Consider the following 19767-nt stretch of genomic DNA (forward strand, 5'->3'; position numbering starts at 1 on the left):
TTTAAGAATTTAAAAATTTACTACACTTTTCTCATTAAAATTATTATCTGGTTGTACATTTTCAGTACTAAAAGTAAAAAGGTTTATATTTTAATAATTACATTAAATAAATATATAATACGTTTAAAATATCTTAAAAGTATAAAATGATTGTGACCTTATCTCGAGAACCACTTCTATTAACCGTTATATCGATATAAGGTTGTTCAATTATTTAGTCAAGAAATAGGATATAACATCAATGTTTACCAATTTCTTAAAACAACTTCGTTCCTTCGTTTTCTTGAAGTTCAATATTAAACAATTGACATGGAAGAAGAAAGTAATAATAGTTTTTGATATATTACTGAATTTATTCTTTTATTACTGTAATATTATTAATGTAGGAATTACTTTCTAAATTAAATATTCCGTCATTTAAATTAAGCAATAATTTTCAGGGTAAGTAGAATAGCCCAATAATTTGTAATAAAATATTTTAATTTACATTATCGATTTATTTAAGTATTCAATAACAAATTACAGAGAGAGAAGAAATCACAAAGTAATATCGGTTGGTGAGATTCTAATTTATTTTTATTATAAATCCATTTCACGTCACAGCGTACATGTTTAAAGTACTCTTAGTATTGCAAGCACTGCCCCGACTACTGCGGTTAATATTGAAACCAGTAGAGTAACTACAATACCAATTAGAGCCACTGGTAGCTGAAACCAAATAGAAAAAATTAATTAATCAAATTATTGCAAGTTGCAAAATATTTACAATACGCCCTTGGTTTTCGTAAAATCTGAAATGCATGTACTGAGATAGGAATTGACGCGTAGGGGATCAACGTAGAGTTGAAAGAAGCCACACGGTCGCTCTGTCTATCCCCTCCGTGAATACTTTTAGCATGACATATGGATAAATAAGAATAATAATGGCAATAACAACTGCAGCACGCATTTCGCGCTATCTCACTTATTCCCGAGACTTTGCCGACTGTCATTGTTTTAGCTTAATTGGTGCGTGACCACTCGAACCAATAGTTTCTACTGCGAAAGTTCGTGTGAGTTTAGGCGTCCATTTTTTATTCTGAGCAATTGGTGCCGTAGCTCCTTTGAATATCATGGGCCAGCTTTTAATAAAAAACTACTTTGTGCTATTATTGTCTAGTAAGATATCTACTAGACAATAGTAAGTAGTCTAGTAAATATCTTACTAGACAATAGTAAGTAGTCTAATAGATATCTTACTAGACAATAGTAAAGCAAAGTAGTCTTTTTATTTCTTCCTTTTGGTTACCAATGGAATTCGTAACATTTTCAGAGCAATGTATGGAATATTATCCTACAGAACTAAATCTTCTTTGATTTTTTTTCCTTATGTAGTACTATAGACCATATTTAGGTATCACTTTACGAAATGTTATATGCAAATGTTACATTTTAAAACGAGAACATGAAATTGTTTAAACGAAAAGTTCATTGCGGAATGTAAAAACCGCATTTGGCAACGTACGTGTTAAAATATATGAAGCGAGATCTTGTAAAAAGTAATGTATATATACATATAAACAATAATATGTGTAACAGTTGTTTGTATATTGAACAGTATCTTTTATTTTAAGTATTCAGCAAACCAACGAATATGAAATTAACTCGAATAATTTATTTTTTTGTCAAAGAAAATTGTTGCTGCCTATGTGTTGCATGAAAGTAATATTTTATTTCAAAAGAGTTCGTTTAAAGAAATCATTGAAACAGTTGTCTTCGAAACAGTTTCAATCGTTATTTTAATCGAATTTGATCAGAAAATACTTACACCCAAAAGAGCTAATAGCAACTGGAGCAGGCCTAAGGCGAGGCCACCCCTACCACCATCTTTTGCCAAAGCATCAGTTATTTTTTTCAGTGGAAGAGCATCGCCTAAATTTTTCAGAGTAGATGGAAGTTTGTTGATAAGATCGTTGAGACCGTCTTTTTCACCCGACGATTCTAAGGACAAAAACAATACAAAATGAGAAGAAATAATTAAAAATGTAAAACATGTATTATCTCTAATTGGCGAACATAGTAAGGTTTCTGTGACAATTCTATTTGCATTTGTTCGTTTGTTCGTATTTATTAGCTACAATTTTATATCGTTTGACTTAAAATTTTGAGAATAGGCTCGTGAGACAAGCTACATTTGCTATATGTATAGAGTTTAACAGCAATTACACGAAGGAACCTGTCGTCGTCGACGTCGGTTTTCAAATTGATAAAAAACTGTGTTTTTGTATTGCTTCTGATCATTTTTGACTAGAATCACGGTAAAAGTGCCATAATTCATCGTTGATGACAATATGTCATCGTCGTTGACGTCAGTAGTCGTGAAATCAATAACCAATCAACAGTAAGTACTGTTTTCAATAGTTTCGGGTATGTTTAATCGTTTGGGACAACTTAAAAATCTCTAAATCTTATTCTTGTTCTACCTACATATTTACATTAGGCATACTAAATTTTAAATATACATTGGAATTCGCGTAAGGCGTCTGTAGACCCGATGGTGCATGTTATATATGATGTACAATAATTCTCTATTTGTTGCTAGAAATAATGCTAAAAAACTTTCAAAATTTAAATTTGTATTTGCAGAATTTAAATTCGTACATTCAAGTTTTCGCGAAGTTTAAGTTTACATATTTAAGTATTTTCCTTGTTTAATTTAAGATAATATAAGTAACACAAGAAATAAAAAATTCGTATGTGTGAAATCGAAATCTGTGTCTATTTATCTGTATGCGTGCATATGTGTGAATGTTGGAAAAAGTGCAATAACATAGTGGATATAGGATCGCTAATATTTTCGTTTATCATATATCAATCATTTAAGATCGTCGAAATAAAAGTTTCTTTTTAAGCTTCCGGAAATCATTCAATTAGCAAAAAAATATTTTTATAAAATCAGAAAATGCGGAAAGGCTTTTTTTTACATCGGACACTATTTCAATTGCTAAAGGAATATGTCCATCAACAATGTAAATTAGTACGTATAATTTTAAATAAGTATGAATATGCATAGGAAATTTTGAAAGAGATATATTATTTTATGAACCGAATGTATTACATTTAACTACTGATAATGCTATTTTCTCGATGTATGTACATCATCTTTATAAAAAGAACATTAATTGTATTGTTAAAACACAAGAAAAATGCAAAAAATTTTTCATTGCCACGACCCTTTCGTAAATAAGAAGTAAGTATGTAATTATTTGTCATTACGCAGCTTTAGTTCCTACTTTTGGTTCCAGTAATAACAGTAGTTTTTTTTCTATCAGTATAATAACACGTTTTAATACTCTTTTCTGCCTTATGTATATATTTTGCAATTCGACAGTTAAAAAAGTTAAAATTAGATTATTAATAGGAGTTGCACAATTCTGATGTGTAATGTCATGACTGTTGTATCTGTCATTTAGAAGATTATGGACCAAACAATTCCAGAGTGAATTCGAACCGTTGCGTTGCCGCGATTATCGAAAATGGCTTCATGAAATATGTAACCAGTCTGAGACCCTAAACTCCAGAGATATATTTTTTTGAAGTTTTTTGAAAAGTATACTACATTAATAAACTCAATATTAACATTTTATTAAAATGATTTAAATCAATTATTACGCTGGATTTATTTATATTTCCAATTTCATTTATTTACTTCATTCGCGTCAAAGTTTTTTATCACTGATTTTGAAAAGATTTCATATTTTAAATTTACCATTTAAAAATTGGCAATATCGAAACTACTATTTTACTTCGGTCATTGTTTGCAGAATAACGAAATTTAGAATAAAATTTTTAATGGGTTACACTTGCCCTCTTTGTTCAGAAGTCATATAAAGAGAGTACTACGTTTGGATTTTAAGAAGACGATCCGAGTAAAGTAACGTTACGAAATGAGCAAAATGATCTACACGATATAAGCGAAGAAATTAGTCTACATATGCGAACACTCAGTTTTGAACTCAGTTTTTTAAGATAATGTTACATAATATTATATTTGATAAAAGCTGATTAAGTTTTGCACATTTTTTACATTCTCATTTCTTCACTTGAATATTATACGAATTTAATTGGTTATAAAAAATTGAATACGTTAAATCATTGCGTGATACATTCCAGAGGTCTGGATCATGACTAACCCGCTTCCATTGTTCGAGATTTAACACTAAAAATAATTTTAAGAAAAAAAATACGCCGACTTCGAAATGCACTAAAAAGTATAAAATAATTTCTATTTCCTAATGAAGTAATTTCTATTTCATTCAATCATACAATTACGTAACAAATATGAATGAAACCTATTTACTCGTTAGGTATTATATTAAATACATTTCAACCTTTTCGGAGGCGGCGCAAAATTAAAAGATTATTTTGAATATGTTATTTAATTTTGCGCCGCTTCCGAAAAGGTTGAAATGTATTTAATATAATACCTATTAAATAGTCATATTTTGTTGAGGTAAAAACTAGTTCTATATGTTACTTGATACTTTAGTATTTATTTATTTCCCTTTTCATTTTGTTTTTCATATTTCGATAAACGAGCATTTAATGTCAGTAGTTCTAGTGTTAAGTATTGTTACCTTCTGAACTGGCATGAACTAGTGCTGCAACCAACAGGCACGCCAGTGTAATGATCATGAACTTGATGTTGGCCATACTGTAGCTTGTTTCGTTGTTTTGGCTGACGAAAAAGTTGCCGAAACCGGAAATCTAATCTTTCTTCCTGCTTTCTGCTACTTGTACCTTTCATGGATGTACGTTCGTATTTATATACTTATCGGCGACCTCACGATAAAACACTAGGTCATTAATATTAAATACTTAACGATAACTTTAATTGACCAAATAATAACAATATTCAAATATGTCCTTGGTTTTCGACAGATCAAAGAGCGTTTACTTTTATTTTACATAATTTATGTGTCGAGTAAGTGTTTCCGAACTATGTGAACCTTAAACTATGGATTTTTCGATATTTACATTATCGCGTGTGTAAAAACTGTTAATTTATGGGCCAATAAGAGAATCATAAACAATAATCGCAAACAATTTTAATTGCACTGCATTATAACTTTTTTTCTTTATAAAGAACCTCTTAGGGCCTCGGGCAATGCTAAATATTGTTTTCATGAAAAACTGTGAAAGACTTCTCATGAAAGCGTGTTTGTATGGAAAACCATCCAAGTAAATGGATTTGGGTGCGATAATAATTAATAACAGCCTTCTTAATTTATAATAAAAAATATTTTTTACATTTGAGCGTCTTTAATAACCTAGGAGTAACTCACTAACTAAGGCAGTTAGGCATTGTTTTATCATTTCCAAGTTTTATTTCGCACTTTTTGATGCAACGAGTTAGTAGGCCAACATAAGATGGTTCTCGCAACACAGTATAAATTAATTTATTAATTAAATTCATTAATAATATATACTGAAATTAATTACACTAATTATTCCGATGCTTTATTAGCTGTTGACAATTTTACTTTCGATCTTATTGTAATTAGAACAGTTTACAATAAATAGATTTGAAAGTTTTGCTAACGTGACCACTAGAAAAATATTATCTACAAGCACAAATTGTTTTATCCCGATTGATCCATCCAGGAAAAAAATTGTACTCATCGAATTTAGCAACATTGTTCATTTCGGAATCGATTAAACAATCGTTTATAGTATTTAATAATTATTTGAACCACCAATGAAGATTTCACGCGAAAAAAGGAACACTGGAAAAAATTATTATTTACTTTGTAATCTGTTTTTCATTGTTTAAACAACTTTCACAATTTTGCAGATATAATTAAAAGTACCTTTTTTCTTAAAATATTTCCCCTGTCTTTTACAGTTTGCGAATTATAGAATAATATCGAAAAATAGATGAAACTTTAGAGGTTAATTGTAACCTCTTCAAGTGAACTTTGGCAAAAAATAAAAATCAAGTGATATATTTATATATGTTACATATATTTTTACCTTTTCAAAATTCCTTGAATTTTTGAGTTGGAGATGTATCTATGCCAGACATGTTTTTTAACAGTATGTTCCTTTTAAGTATGTTCTTTTCTAAAATGTGTTCCTTTCATTCCATTTTCATAACCGGCATGTTTTCTTGCTGACAATGAGTAGCAAATTTTCTTGAAAACTCCTCATCTTCGTCAGATTTGATACGCATGCTTTCAGTTATGTAAAACTTGCAATCATTTATCAGCATATACTGCACTTTACTTTTCAAATATCCCCATAAAAATAAATCCAAATGGTATAAATCGAAGGATTAAGGGTGCTGTTTAATTGATCCTCATCTGATTCACCTTTGATCGAACGCCGTATATAATATTAAGATTACCAAAACAGTCGAATGACCTCTCTACAAATTTCGAATTATAAGTTACACAGTTTGCTGAGATTATTTTCCCGAAATGTGCGTTGATTTTCATCGAGATAAAAAATTACATTACATTAAGTACATATTATACGTCGACAGGTTTAGTATTAAATACTTTCCTACATTACATATAAAATGAAGTGAACCATAACGCTCATGCAAACATTCAACGAAAAAGAGGTATTACTGATTTTGAACTCTTAATTGCATTTTGTGCAATTGCAACGTTATGAGAAAAAAATTGCAACAATGAAATTTGGAACTGGAACAAATTTTATGTATAGCTACTGTGAAAATTTTATTTTAATTGATAATAGGGTTTCAATAGTTCTTTCAGTATTATCACGTGCTTGTGTTCCGTGAGTTGCAAAAAAGTCATTCAATGAGAACACTGAAATTGCTAAGGTAATTTGTTGTAAAGTAATTTTCTCTCATTTACATTCTGTTACTTCCCGGCTATATATAACTAATTGTAATATAAAAAAAAAAAGTCGAAAATGGCAAATTACAGACTGCTTATGTAGTATGCGTGGCTTCTAAAATGAAATTTTTAAAAAATTTGCAAACGGCGGTAGCTAATGTTTACAATATTCAACATGAAATCCAAAGTACGCGCAATGAAAAGTTAATTATCTCTAAGTACAAGTACTATAAAAATTAACTAAATCTTTTTAATTTTCCAAATCAATTTTAATTATTCAAACTTTAAACCCGGATTTTATTGGTACTCGAATATTGCAATTTTGGTTAGAGTTCTAACTGATATCTAATTAATTGTGAATACAATTATTTCGCAATATTATATAATTAAAATTCATTAAATGCTATATTCAAACACTAATACCATATCGTGAAACTAATACTACATTTGTAGATATTCAAGTTCTCGGAAATGATTTTAACGAGGAAGGCAATGAGGATACAAACGAAAATTATCTATATGATAAAGTAACTACTTGTAAAAACCTATTTAAATGTAAATTAGAGCAGTTTATGTTACGTCCCGATGAAAATTTTCGAATTTTCTTATTGCGTTTCTTTCCGTCTGTTCGAAGGTAAGTTGACGTTGCAATAGCACATGAAGTCATTCTTGTTGTGAAGCTGTCGGGTTTTTGAGAAATATAAATTTATTAACTCTTAGACATTTGCGTTTGTATTATTACTTTAATGTTCATCCTCGCATTTTAACCAGTTAACTGTGGCGATCTTTTTGCAAAACGCGCACCAGTATGAGTCGCGATAATCAAGCGATGACGAGTTAGCTCTCAAAAATTTATGAATCCATCTCAAATCATTTACACTTTTTATTTGTTTATTTCATTTCGTGTCGACTTCTGAACATTTTAAACATATTACAATTCACGAATATAATTTAGTTTTCGCTAAAATTACAATTTAAATATCAAATTGTAACAAAATTTTACGCATGACGGGTATAGTCGTGATGACACAAAATTCTGCCGCATCTCCATGACGGACATAGTCGTTAAACACAGTCAACTGGTTAATTATCTGGAACGCCGTATCGAGCTTGACACTCACAAACTGTCTGAAATCGGAAAACTCTTCGCTCTTCTAGTATCGGTTTTGAAGCATCTGTAACATCCCTGAAGAATTTTTAAACTTTTATTGCAGTGTCATTTCTTCAATTATCGACTGTATTTCTCCCTTACCGACCGCGACATTAGACAAATCGAGTATCATAAGAATTCAGTAAACTGTCGGTAATAAATATATAATTCTATAAGGAAAATTCCGCAATGCTATGTGTTTACGTGCCGCGAAGCTCGCCCCGAATTTCCTGGAATTCTCGCGTAGTTTTAGAGAAGGATAGAAATACATTTTACAATTGCGATATTATTAGTTATTAAAAACTATTAGCTAAACAAATCAGTTAATATATATCAAGCGTACTAATATTATGTTATCCGGAAATAGAGTCAGATGTTAGTTTATTGCAGTATATATTGTAAATTATAATATTGTTCAATGGAATGTTCTAGAAGCATCGTACGCTTATACATTTAGCTCCGATCCGTATAGAAGTCGTGCGTAATACATAGAAAGAGATAGAAAATGCAATTTCATTAAAACACTATTAAATTACTATTTTTATATCAGAAATGTAAACCATAATGTAGAAAGCGATATTTATAATGTAATTAAACCGTTCGTTTGTACAATTAATGTCTAATTACGAATTTATAAGACAATTATATATTTCGACGTTATGGGGGTTTTCCGAGAATTCGCCAGGCTGGCGAGTATAAAAGGCCGAGCGGAGCTCGCCAAAATCGCAGAACAGTTTTCGAAGTCGAGCCAGCTAGAAGTCTTCAGATAAGTATAACCGGAACAGTTTTCGCTGCGAAGAGCCGCAACGATTCTTAATACTTGACTGGTAAAGCGGGTATACGCCATTTGGATACTTGGTCGTGGGTCGTTCTAGTAGCTAGCTAACACAGGCTCCCCAATTAAGCGATCTGGTTTTGGCTGTCAGTGTTCGTTTTGACACAAAGGGTCATGAACAATTAGTTGTCGAGACAAATTAAAAGAGTAACTGTTCCGAGTAATTAATTCATTTAGATTCAAATAAATTTTGAACTTGAATTAGTAAAAGAATATTGTTCTGTCATTAGCGTAATCTCAGTAGTCGACTACACCGCGTTAGATAATAGATAAAATCGTTAATCTGTCTAACTTTGCGAAAGCGTATTTAGGTACACTTAGAGAATCACACTTAGGTCGTGTTCCTCGCTGCGGTAGACTATCACGCGCTAATATTAATAACTCCGAAAAGAATATTCATTATATAAACTACAAACGTATTAATCACTATAAACTTTGTCATTGCGATAGCGTTCGAAATAAGAATTAAAATAATATAGAATATCAAATTCAGTAATTATATAAAAGCGAAGTCAGACTTAGGTACGAAATAATATAAAGTATTAACTAGCGAGAATCAGATTTAGTTAGATTCATAATTATCAATTACATATTGTTTAATTTACCAAGTACTATTATTTCTATTATCAATAATATATCAAAGTCTATTTAGTTTCTTTTGATCGAACCAATATACTTTTCATACTTTGTTGTCATTTGTTACTTGTTATTTGTTAAATTCATCATCTTCATTATTTTATTGAATAAACCTTATTGTTGAAAGATATTGACCTGTGGATTTCACTCCTTAACCGCACACCACACGAATCCCACAATCTTTACATTTAGTTATTTTCCAAAACGAGTCGTTCAGTTGGTAAAAGCCGCTCTTTACCTTACTAGCGCTAGTAACTATCTGAATCTAGGTTCCAGAGTCGTTACACATCTATAATCCGGTATGATATAAACAAAGAGTAGGTTTGATGTTCGGTATAGCCTGTTTCTTGAAATTGGTCGTATGGACGAGCAGGATATTAAGATTAAATGAATTTAATATCATGTCAATCTCTAGTAACTAGAAATCTGTTAGTTGTCAATATTTTGCATGTTACTGCAATATTGGCTTTCGAGGTATTTATATCAATTTTACAACTTGTGAAAAATAAGAAAGAAAGAAATACCATAAAATGATTACTCTACAAAATATACTTGAAAAATATATATTACAGAAATGATTATTACAAATTGTTGGCACTACGCAGTGGGAGAAAAATAATTCTACACACTTCAAATACTATAGAATATTCTGTAGTTTGTTAATTATTACTTAATAATACATTTAGACAGACTGTTGTAATAATAATAGTAATATTCTTCTTAGTAATAATTTACCGTGCTCTCGGTACATGTATGTCCTTTTACAATGAAAATTTAGTAACCTGTTTTTGGGAAATTAACTTCTTAAGATCGCGTGGTAAAAAAAGTGCTACCCACACAAGCTCCATAAGATGAACTGGGGTAAATGCAGATTAGTTGTTTGTAAAGTTGGTATTTAAACGTAAGTATTTTCAATCTGCTATGTAAATGCTTAACGCTGTCGATATCGAACGCTTTGCACAATTACTACTTTTTAATTAATATTAACTAGGACCTTAATTTTCCTTGTACATTTTGATTTTGATAGGAAATTGTTTAAAATGTCAACTACTCTGCACTTTCCCCGAAAATAGGGTAAGAGCGTAACTTGAAGTTAAATACTTTGGAACTTTATTTCATGTGCCATTGGGCAAGAGCAGTATTATTAACAAATTTGCTATAAAATGCTTTTTAGTGCATTATGCAAGTACCTACTCTATACTGCAAACAAGTAGTCTTAGCTGAAATATAAAAGGCGATATAGTAAAACAAAACAAGGAAACAAACATACTAAATGGAGAAATTTCGTTCATATTGTAATAAGAATAGCCTGTATACGCACTTGCCCCATTTACGAACTTACCCCACTTCACCTTACCTTCTCTAGTCGGCGCCCACATCTAAATTCAAATTGCTATATCATAACACAAATAATTTATTAAAAAGTGACGAACTATTTCTCACAAGCAAACAGAGACAAATATGTTGCTCAACAATGATAAAATATTTATTACAAATAAATTACCGGTGAATATGTTATAGGGGAAGGACAAAATATTTACTTTTTATTACAAATTATAAATAAATTACAAAGTATTTTTTATAAATAACTTACAAATAAATTAGAGATAAATATATAAGTACAAACATATTTATGCAGGTATTTATATTTTACATAAACATTTAAATTGGTTGCATTATTTCCTTTCTCTCTGAAAGTAGATTTTTTATTAGAATGTCGCCTTTTGTTATACCTACTCTTTATTATAGAAATAGAGTTCCTTATGTATATATCAAGTCATTAATCTTTGGTTTATGAACAAAGGACTCAAACACTGTTGTCAGTTGTTTAACCTTCTCATTTCCATTCTTTTATCGAAATTATCAGTAATTATCTTCGAAAGTGTTAATTCATAGTTCTTGTTCTATATGCTAAAAATTGGTCAGGAAAACAATTTATTTTTTTACTACAGAGGTTTGAAACGTGTTACGAAGACTTTGAAAATGATTCCTCCTTTCTAATCTTATCCAAGTTTTAATTACTTCGTGGCATTTTGATTCCCAGTACATGTCTTTTATTGTATTTAATGTAATGATTAATTGCGTATATAGCTTTTTTAGTGTATACATGTATGTATAATCTGATTTGAAAGAACACGTTTCGCTTTGTAATTATATGATTATTTTAATCTAAAAACAAGGAAGTTTCATTTGGACAAATTTAACTGTTTTGTTGACATTTAAAAGTTCAACAATTTTCTTGGTATATAACAATTTACATACGTAGGTGAAAAATACCTGTTAAAGATCGTAAAAAATTTCCTGCAAATATACATTAAGCGGTATAAGTTTTCTTCGTTATAACAATTATTTGTGATATTAACATATAAAAAGTATAATTAAGTATTATGTTAATTTGGGCATTCATGTATAAAAAATTATCTACGTTTCATACACATGTAAAAATACATATGTTATACCGCCTTTTGCTTTTTAAACACTGCACGAGACTTTTAAAATTGCTTACTTTCGTTCGTACTAAATAATATTTATAAAAATTATGTGAACTCAATATTTCTCATTAGAAGTACAATAATATTTTCCATCTTTTAACATATTATTTTTTGACGTGTAAACAAGAAGCAACTTCTTCAGTTATAGCATATTCAGCTAAATTAATTAACTGTAAAATTCTTAAAATGGTAACATTACTATGTCTACCATTCAGTTGGCTTCCTTTCAATTTCAAGTTTAGTTACAGTATAAAAGAAATATTGTAGTTGAATAACCTTCCTCATAAGAAACAAAATCAGAGAAGTTCTTTGTTGAATGAAAAATGAACATTACTATATGCAGTACTGAACATTGTTCAGACAGAACTTTATACGAAGAAGAATAAGGAATAAATTATTAATCATGCATTCTTTACTTATTATTTGAATTATTTCTTATGCTAATTATTCATTATTTGCGTGAAAAATCCTTATCCGTTATACCTTGCTTATATTTTATTCACCTTTCAAATGTGTTAGCACATAACATATACTTTCTAGCGACAACAGTGACGCTTAGTGGCGATAATTTTCGAATGATTTGTGAAAATGTAGGTTCTAAAAGCATCTGTATTAGTAACGATAATTTCTTATTCTATTAAAATATACAGTTGAATAAAATAATAAAAACTTTTTGTAGGACATAGTGCACTAGATATAAGCAAAATAAAAAAATGCTGCGTGTAATTTTGCTTTAATTGTTTCTGTGCATCACAAGATCCATTTTTTAAAATTTAGTAAAAAGGGTAATGCAGAACTATTGTTTCAAACAAGTGAAAATTTTTGTTTCTATTGCATACAAATATATTCGAAATTACTATCACCATCTTATACAGTAACAAAGATGATTGCAGCTTAAAGTTTAACAACGAAATAGTAGTAGTCCGACTACGAATCCCCTTGCCATACATTTATTGTAATGTATTCAGCCTTCACTTCTGCGATTGCCTCTCATTCTTATGTATATCTTATATTCAGATGGACAAGTATTTATGTAAACCTATTTATTTTGTTACCTCTATTATCCAATTTTATCTAACTGAATTAAAGGTATTCTTAATATCAGAACTTAATGTCAGAGCTTTTCCCAAGTTAATTATTTAATTGTAATAACCTCTTCCAACGTATCCACTCTTCACTTTTTATTTAGGGCAAATTCCAATTTGATTGCCGTGTATTTTCCCTTGCTTGACTAGGTAAGTTTTTTTGGTAATAAGTATTACTTCCGCGATAATTCAGACTTCATGGAATCTATGTTGACATGCAACTAGCGTGGAAACTAGTTAAAATTTATCTTTACTCAATGTTTTAATAGCTATGTAACTTCCTCTTCTAATATTATTGCATCAGCAATATTAAAAAATTTTTTATTAATATAATTTTTCTCTTTTTCAGGTGTACCAGTTCTCGATCCTGTGATAATACCTCGTCGAGTATTCTTTTACACTTTCTTAGGTTTTGAATGTGCCTGTCTTTGTTGGATTAGTACATAATCATACTGTAGCGTTTACTTCGAATTTCTTTCTTAACCAGTTAAATGTATGTCGACTGTATTCATCATGGAGATGTGGCAGAATTTTGTGTCATGACGACTATATCCGTCATGCGTAAAATTTTGTTTCAATTTGATATTTAAATTGTAATTTTGGCGAAAACTAAATTATATTCGTAAATTGCAATATGTTTAAAGTGTTTAGAGGTCAACACGAAATGAAATAAACAAATAAAAAGTGTAAATGATTTGAGATAGATTCATAAATTCTTGAGAGCTAACTCGTCATCACTTGATTATCGCGACACACACTGGTGCTCGCTTTGCAAAAAGATCGCCACAGTTAACTGGTTAATGTATGTGGAAACTCACCAACACCTTTCTTCACTAGTCCTTATAGTCTCCCTAAAATCTTTCTTAACTATCAAATACTGTATATACCCAGTAATTGGGGCGGATGAGGTCGACCCAGAGTAAATGAAGTCACTCAGTTGCGCCGCCTATCCCTACTGTGAACACTTCTAGCGTAACATACTGGCAAATAAGAATAATAATGATAATAACTGCATCATGCAATTCGCGCTATCTCTCTCACTCTCGAGACGTTTGCCGACCGTCATTGTTTTTAGTCTATTTGGTGTGCGTGACCGCTTGAGCCAATAGTTCTTCACCGAAAATGTGTGTGAGTCTAGACGTCCATTTTCTATTCTGGCCAATTGGAGAGGTAGTCCTTCTACACACCATGGGTCAGTTTTCTATAAATCAATTTCCTTGTCCTTATTTCGTTATACATCAATTTACATGGTGAGTGTCATTTTTACATGGTCTGTCCGAAAAGTAATACAATTAGCTACGTAACAAAATTTATTTATGTTATTGATATAAACTTTTAAAATTCTTCAAAGTACACCCCTTGGCTTTCAAAACACTTGATCCTTGGGAACAGGAAAAAATCAACTGGAGCCATGTCAGGACTGTAAGGAAGCTGTGGTAACGTTACCAAGCTGTGCTTGGCTAAGAATTCTTGGACACTCAAAGCGGTGTAACTGGGAGCGTTGTTGTGGTGCAGTTGCCACGTAGCTGCGATCTCTTTTCGATCTGTGATCATTCCAACACTCATTCGTGGATCACTATTAAGAAGTTAATAGTGTCCTAGTAAATGTTTCCTGGACACGGGAATCATTTTCGTAAATTCTGGTGCTTGTCTGCGGAAGTCATCTTCTACATTTCCCCGATCGTTCTTGAACAAACTCAACCACTTGGAAACTTGAGAATAGGAAAGAGCAGAATTCCCGTATGCCTCCATAATCATTTGGTTGGTTTCGACGTTGCTTTTATTCAGTTTAGCATAGAATTTTATCGCATAACGTTGTTCGATAGTTTTCTCCATTACGCGTCGGACACGGGCACTAATAATAATAGGTTTACGTTTACAACGATTCTAACGATTTCGGAGCATGGATCAGGTTGAGATTGCAAACATATAAAGGTAAGAGTCCCCTCCACATATACTAACTCGTATTATATTACAATATGCTCGTATTGTAATATATCCATTTTTTCTTTCTAATCTTTATGATACTTTTCGGCCATTTGCTTTGCTACTGGTTTTAAAAACGTTATCGATTTTAGTGATTTAGTTAGGATCTTAATTCCGGTCTCGTTAGGAAGCTCCGATATTGTAATTCGTTTACCTTAAAGTTTACCTTCATTCTATCTTAACATTAGACCTTTTAATGTTCCATTTAGAATAGATTTTTATATATTTTTCTTTTTCAGATCTGATTTTTGAGATATCTTATGTCATTTATGTTCAAATGTCACTTAATATAACTAAATATTTGATTTAGTTTGACTTAATATGACTAAATATGAATTGTTAATGAATCTTTTTGCAGTCTACGTAGCAATGGACGACGGTAATGGTATTTCCTAGTGACCTAGTCGCTGTGTTCCAGTAGCATGTGTTCCAACCGTTGGAACACGGTACGTGAGGATTCCGCTTGGAGAGTTTATGATAGGTCTGCGACAAAGGCTATTTTTGAGAAAGACTTTTTCCTTACTTCCTGCAATACTCATTTACCTTTTTTCGTACAATAGCGTTATATTTTTAGTTTCGTTTCGTCCTCGATAGCCAATTCCTGTCATAAATTCGGTAATTCTGAAGGGTCATTTCGACGGTACTTTCGTTACGGTACTTTACGGCCATCGGGCCTGAGACCCAGAGGAAAAACCCCGGCGTTGCCGGACTTGCGGATTTCTCACGTACGCTCTGGTACCGTCCCACCCTCCTAAAGAAACGCGCTAAGGGCGTAACGAAAGGGTGGGAGAAAGTCAAGGGACACGTTGATTGGAAAATCAAAAATCGAATGATAACCAATCAGCGTGTTTCCAAAACTTTCGCCAGGGCTCCTTAGCTCGCACGATTGAGAGCTAAGGACAGAACATAACCAACAGTCGCGCAGACCACAACTATCATTCAAACAAAATTATCATTCTCGTAAAACAGTTAGCAGTCGAACTAAACACAACTTTCAATAAGTCAAACGTACGGACTTCACCATTTTTCTGAGTCAATCGTTCGGACTCACTTTGAACTACTGCTTGAAAGTTAAGTCGGCAGAGCAGCGCGTCGCGAAGGATCGTAGCCAAACGAGTTACAAGATTTACGACCTCGTGGCACGGAGTTAAAAAATCCGTGCGATCAGTTCGCGGCGCGAGTAACCACGTACGAACGGTTACAGCATGTGCATGTTAAAATTGTCGGCTTAAATAATTTTACTTTTTCCAAGATTAACTAAACCTTCAGATTACACCTTAATATCCTTCACATAGTTGTCAGATTTGGAATATGGCTGATTGAGTGAATATATCCTGCCAGCAGCATGAAGTCATCGATGTTTACTACAATGAAACTGTTCTTATAATGAACATTCTAACGCCAAGGTTATTGTATATACAGAAAATAACTGCCTTTTTGACTAAACTGCCAAACCAGCATACTTGTTTCAGTACAAAGACCATGTTCCCAAATTATGGCAAAGTGTATCCCTATCTTACATATTTTATTAATAGATATAGTGCCTTCTTGGAGTTATTCAAATTAATTTTGATACATATTCTATCTCGTCTAAAATAATCTAATTTGTCGTGACCTAATTTACATTTAAGTAGATTACGTTTGAGTTTCAATTAAACTAACAAGGAACATTACCCAATCGACACACGCTGATTTTTATGTGCTTTGAGTATGATGTAGAACGCAAAAAAATATTTGATACATATTTTTTTATCGGCCATCCTTCACACTGAAGGGGCGAAAATAGCCCTCAAAGTTAAGGGCCGAAATCATACTTTTGGAAATATCTCCGGAATTAAAGAAGATAATTGGAAGCTTCTCTTTTTTAATTGTTAGTCTTTAAATAGGAAATTTTTGTGCGTAAAAATTTTTAATAAACTGTTTGTTTAAATAATATTTTGAAAATATATAACTTTTGTTTAAATTTTTGTATTAAATGTTGATCTATTTTTTTGCAGCTTTGTGTATGTAAACTATGGACTAAAATAGAGGATACGTGTTTTTGGAATTTGTTGTTTGCAGCAATGTTTATTACATATGTAATTTAAAATCACCTCCTGTGAAGAGGAGCAATCAGCATTTTTATTAAAAATATCATTATTTTTACAATCTTTTACAATTCTTCTTGACATTTTTTACCTCTTCACATACCATTAATTGATTTCTCAATAATTATTGTAAGTGTCGCAGGTATGAGCGTGACACGGTTCTAATCACCGTCGCAAGGGATAGGTTTTTATGGCCAATATTGTTAAAAAATAATTTAATTTAATTCTATTTTCTTAGTTTCTTAAAAATCTCAATGTTTCCAAAAGTTCTAAGTATTTTATTTGGATTGAACACTTTACGGCTGTAAAAGTGTAAAATCAGTATTGGCCATAAAAACCTATGTTCCTTGCGGCGGGGATTAGAACCGCGTCACGCTCATTCCTGTGACACTTACAATAATTATTGAGAAATCAAAGTGCATCAAAGCGCATCAAAATCGGCATGTGTCGAAATTCTAGACTTATTAAATCGAAATATTACCGAATCAAAGAAAATAGGTTATGTTATTTTGAGATGAGTGTCCATTTATTCGATGAAGATTTAAAATATAATTCAGTTATTGTCATATTAAATTCCGACGTGGTGTCTGTAGCGCGCAATGAATTCGCATGTTGTAACTATTTCAAGATAATGAAAACCAAGTAGCGCACAAGGCAAATTTTGTGAATAACTCCTCGCTCCTCTTTCTTATACTACGGAGCGTTACCGCAGTAAAATTTCAACAATACATCGTCAAATATGAGCTAAAGAAATTTCCTACAATTAAAATACCTCCTGCGATCGTGAATTACTTCTTTTTGGTACTAAAATTTAATTAAAACTGGATCGCCACGTGGTAGATGTATGAAATCGTGAAAATTCACGTTTGCATTAAGATATTCACAACGTAGATTTCCCAAGTTTTAATAACCGATTTTAATGAAACTTATAAAACATTTAGTTTTCGAAAAACTGCTTCATTCATATTTTCTTTTCACCATTCATAATTAATCATTTATATTTATGGGATGAAAACGACCACCAAATTTGGAGGAGAAAAACGTGCTTTTAGTAATGTATTGAAATCTTTTTGTAATACGAAAAAAGTGGTTTTGGTTATTTAGCGGTAAATTTGACTGTGCAAACAGTTGTGAAAAGAATCTGTTTATTTAAAAATTATAATGAAATGTAAGATTTATTTTTAGGTTTTTATCTGTGATATATGTATAATGCTGGTTTAGTTTAATACTGTTTATTTCAATTCTCTTTATATAAAGTAATATGAAGTTGTTAAGGCTCGTGGTTGAAAATAAATTCGTTCGAGCCTTGATGTATATTGCACTTGATGTGCCGACTAAATTTGTTCTTATTATACTATCTATAACTATTTGCTCACTCGAAGGACCACTCCAAACCTGGGGACTATATAAAACTAATACGAGTTGCTGCTGTTGCTAATGTTAAGAGTCGAATGTGTATTTCTTACGAACATGAAAGCGCGGTATACGCGTACAGTTTTTACGCAATAAAGGTGAGGGAAACAATTCTTAATTTCTATTGGCTATACAAAATGGAATGGAAATGGAAGCTTGTGTGACGTAAGATGAGCCTGGGTTCTTTTCCAAAAAATGATCATAGCAAGTAATAAAACCAAGCAGTACCTTGACATGATTAGAAACTGGAAATAACGGACTCTATTACTAAAATTTAGGTTTCTGGCAATCAGATGTAAAGCAATAAACTAAAATACTCGATAGAATGCAACGATTCCTTGGGTGTTATTGCCGCTACAGGTAAAGAAACTAACCGAAGGTGTGACCCCTCGCTATGGGACCTATATTCAGAAACTTAACACGTTCCGTGCCACGTGTACCACCGGTGGTACACGCAGTCATATTTATTCAATGTGCTGAAAACATATATTTTATTACAAATATAATTCTGTAAACTATATTTCTACCTAAAAAATGAAGCATTATACAAGATGCAGTATAGAACAAAACACATAAGTTTATTTAATTGTATATATACAATAATTAATAATTACATTTAATGGTGCATTTTGTTGAAGCAAGGGAGGCATAAAGACGGCTTTTTCGGGCAATCGCTGCAAAACGTTATTACTCTCATATCTTTTTGTCTTGCTACTTCAGTACCGAATTTTTTTACATTTTTTTTATAGCAAGAAATGAAAATAAAATAATAAAAGAAAAATAATTGTAATAATGAAGTAAATAATAGAAACTTTGTTAGGGTTTGGTCGAGCCCTGATTATTGCACTTCGTGCCGTCTAAAGTCTATTGGAGTCGAAGGACCACCCAATGTTTTTACGGATTGGGGCCGTGTAGAAACATTCACAGAATTGTATTAAAAATATAGTTTTTAATAAAAACGTGAGTGTGTGTGTGTGTGTGTGTGTAAACGGAGGTTATGTGTGTGTGTGTTCTAGTGTGTTGAATATTTATAAGTACTAAACTAGTTGTGTTCTATATTAACTGAAATCTGTATCTATACTGTTTTAACTCTGAACTGTTAGTTATCTAAACTGTTAGCTATCTGTCTAATTTGTCATCTTCTAGCTTCGTTAACACCTCTGTCCTCCCTTCCATTGCGCCCTTAGCGTGGTACTTTTCTGGAAGGGGAACAGAAGTTCCTACGGGGGAGGACGGCA

At 31.6% G+C, this 19767-nt stretch overlaps 1 protein-coding gene across 1 annotated transcript; it reads right to left on the bottom strand.

The window, feature by feature from the left end:
* Window positions 1-476: 476 nt before the first annotated feature.
* LOC100881245 (uncharacterized) lies at window positions 477-4780 on the bottom strand. The gene is made up of 3 exons (XM_003704649.3): window positions 4617-4780; window positions 1808-1980; window positions 477-708 (listed from the first exon to the last, which is right to left on the bottom strand). The coding sequence occupies exons 1-3, from the start codon at window positions 4690-4692 to the stop codon at window positions 613-615; spliced, it is 345 nt and encodes a 114-aa protein (XP_003704697.2). The 5' UTR covers window positions 4693-4780; the 3' UTR covers window positions 477-612.
* Between the last annotated feature and the right edge of the window lie 14987 nt (window positions 4781-19767).

This window comes from Megachile rotundata, chromosome 8, assembly GCF_050947335.1.
Source record: "Megachile rotundata isolate GNS110a chromosome 8, iyMegRotu1, whole genome shotgun sequence".
Taxonomy (NCBI): domain Eukaryota; kingdom Metazoa; phylum Arthropoda; class Insecta; order Hymenoptera; family Megachilidae; genus Megachile; species Megachile rotundata.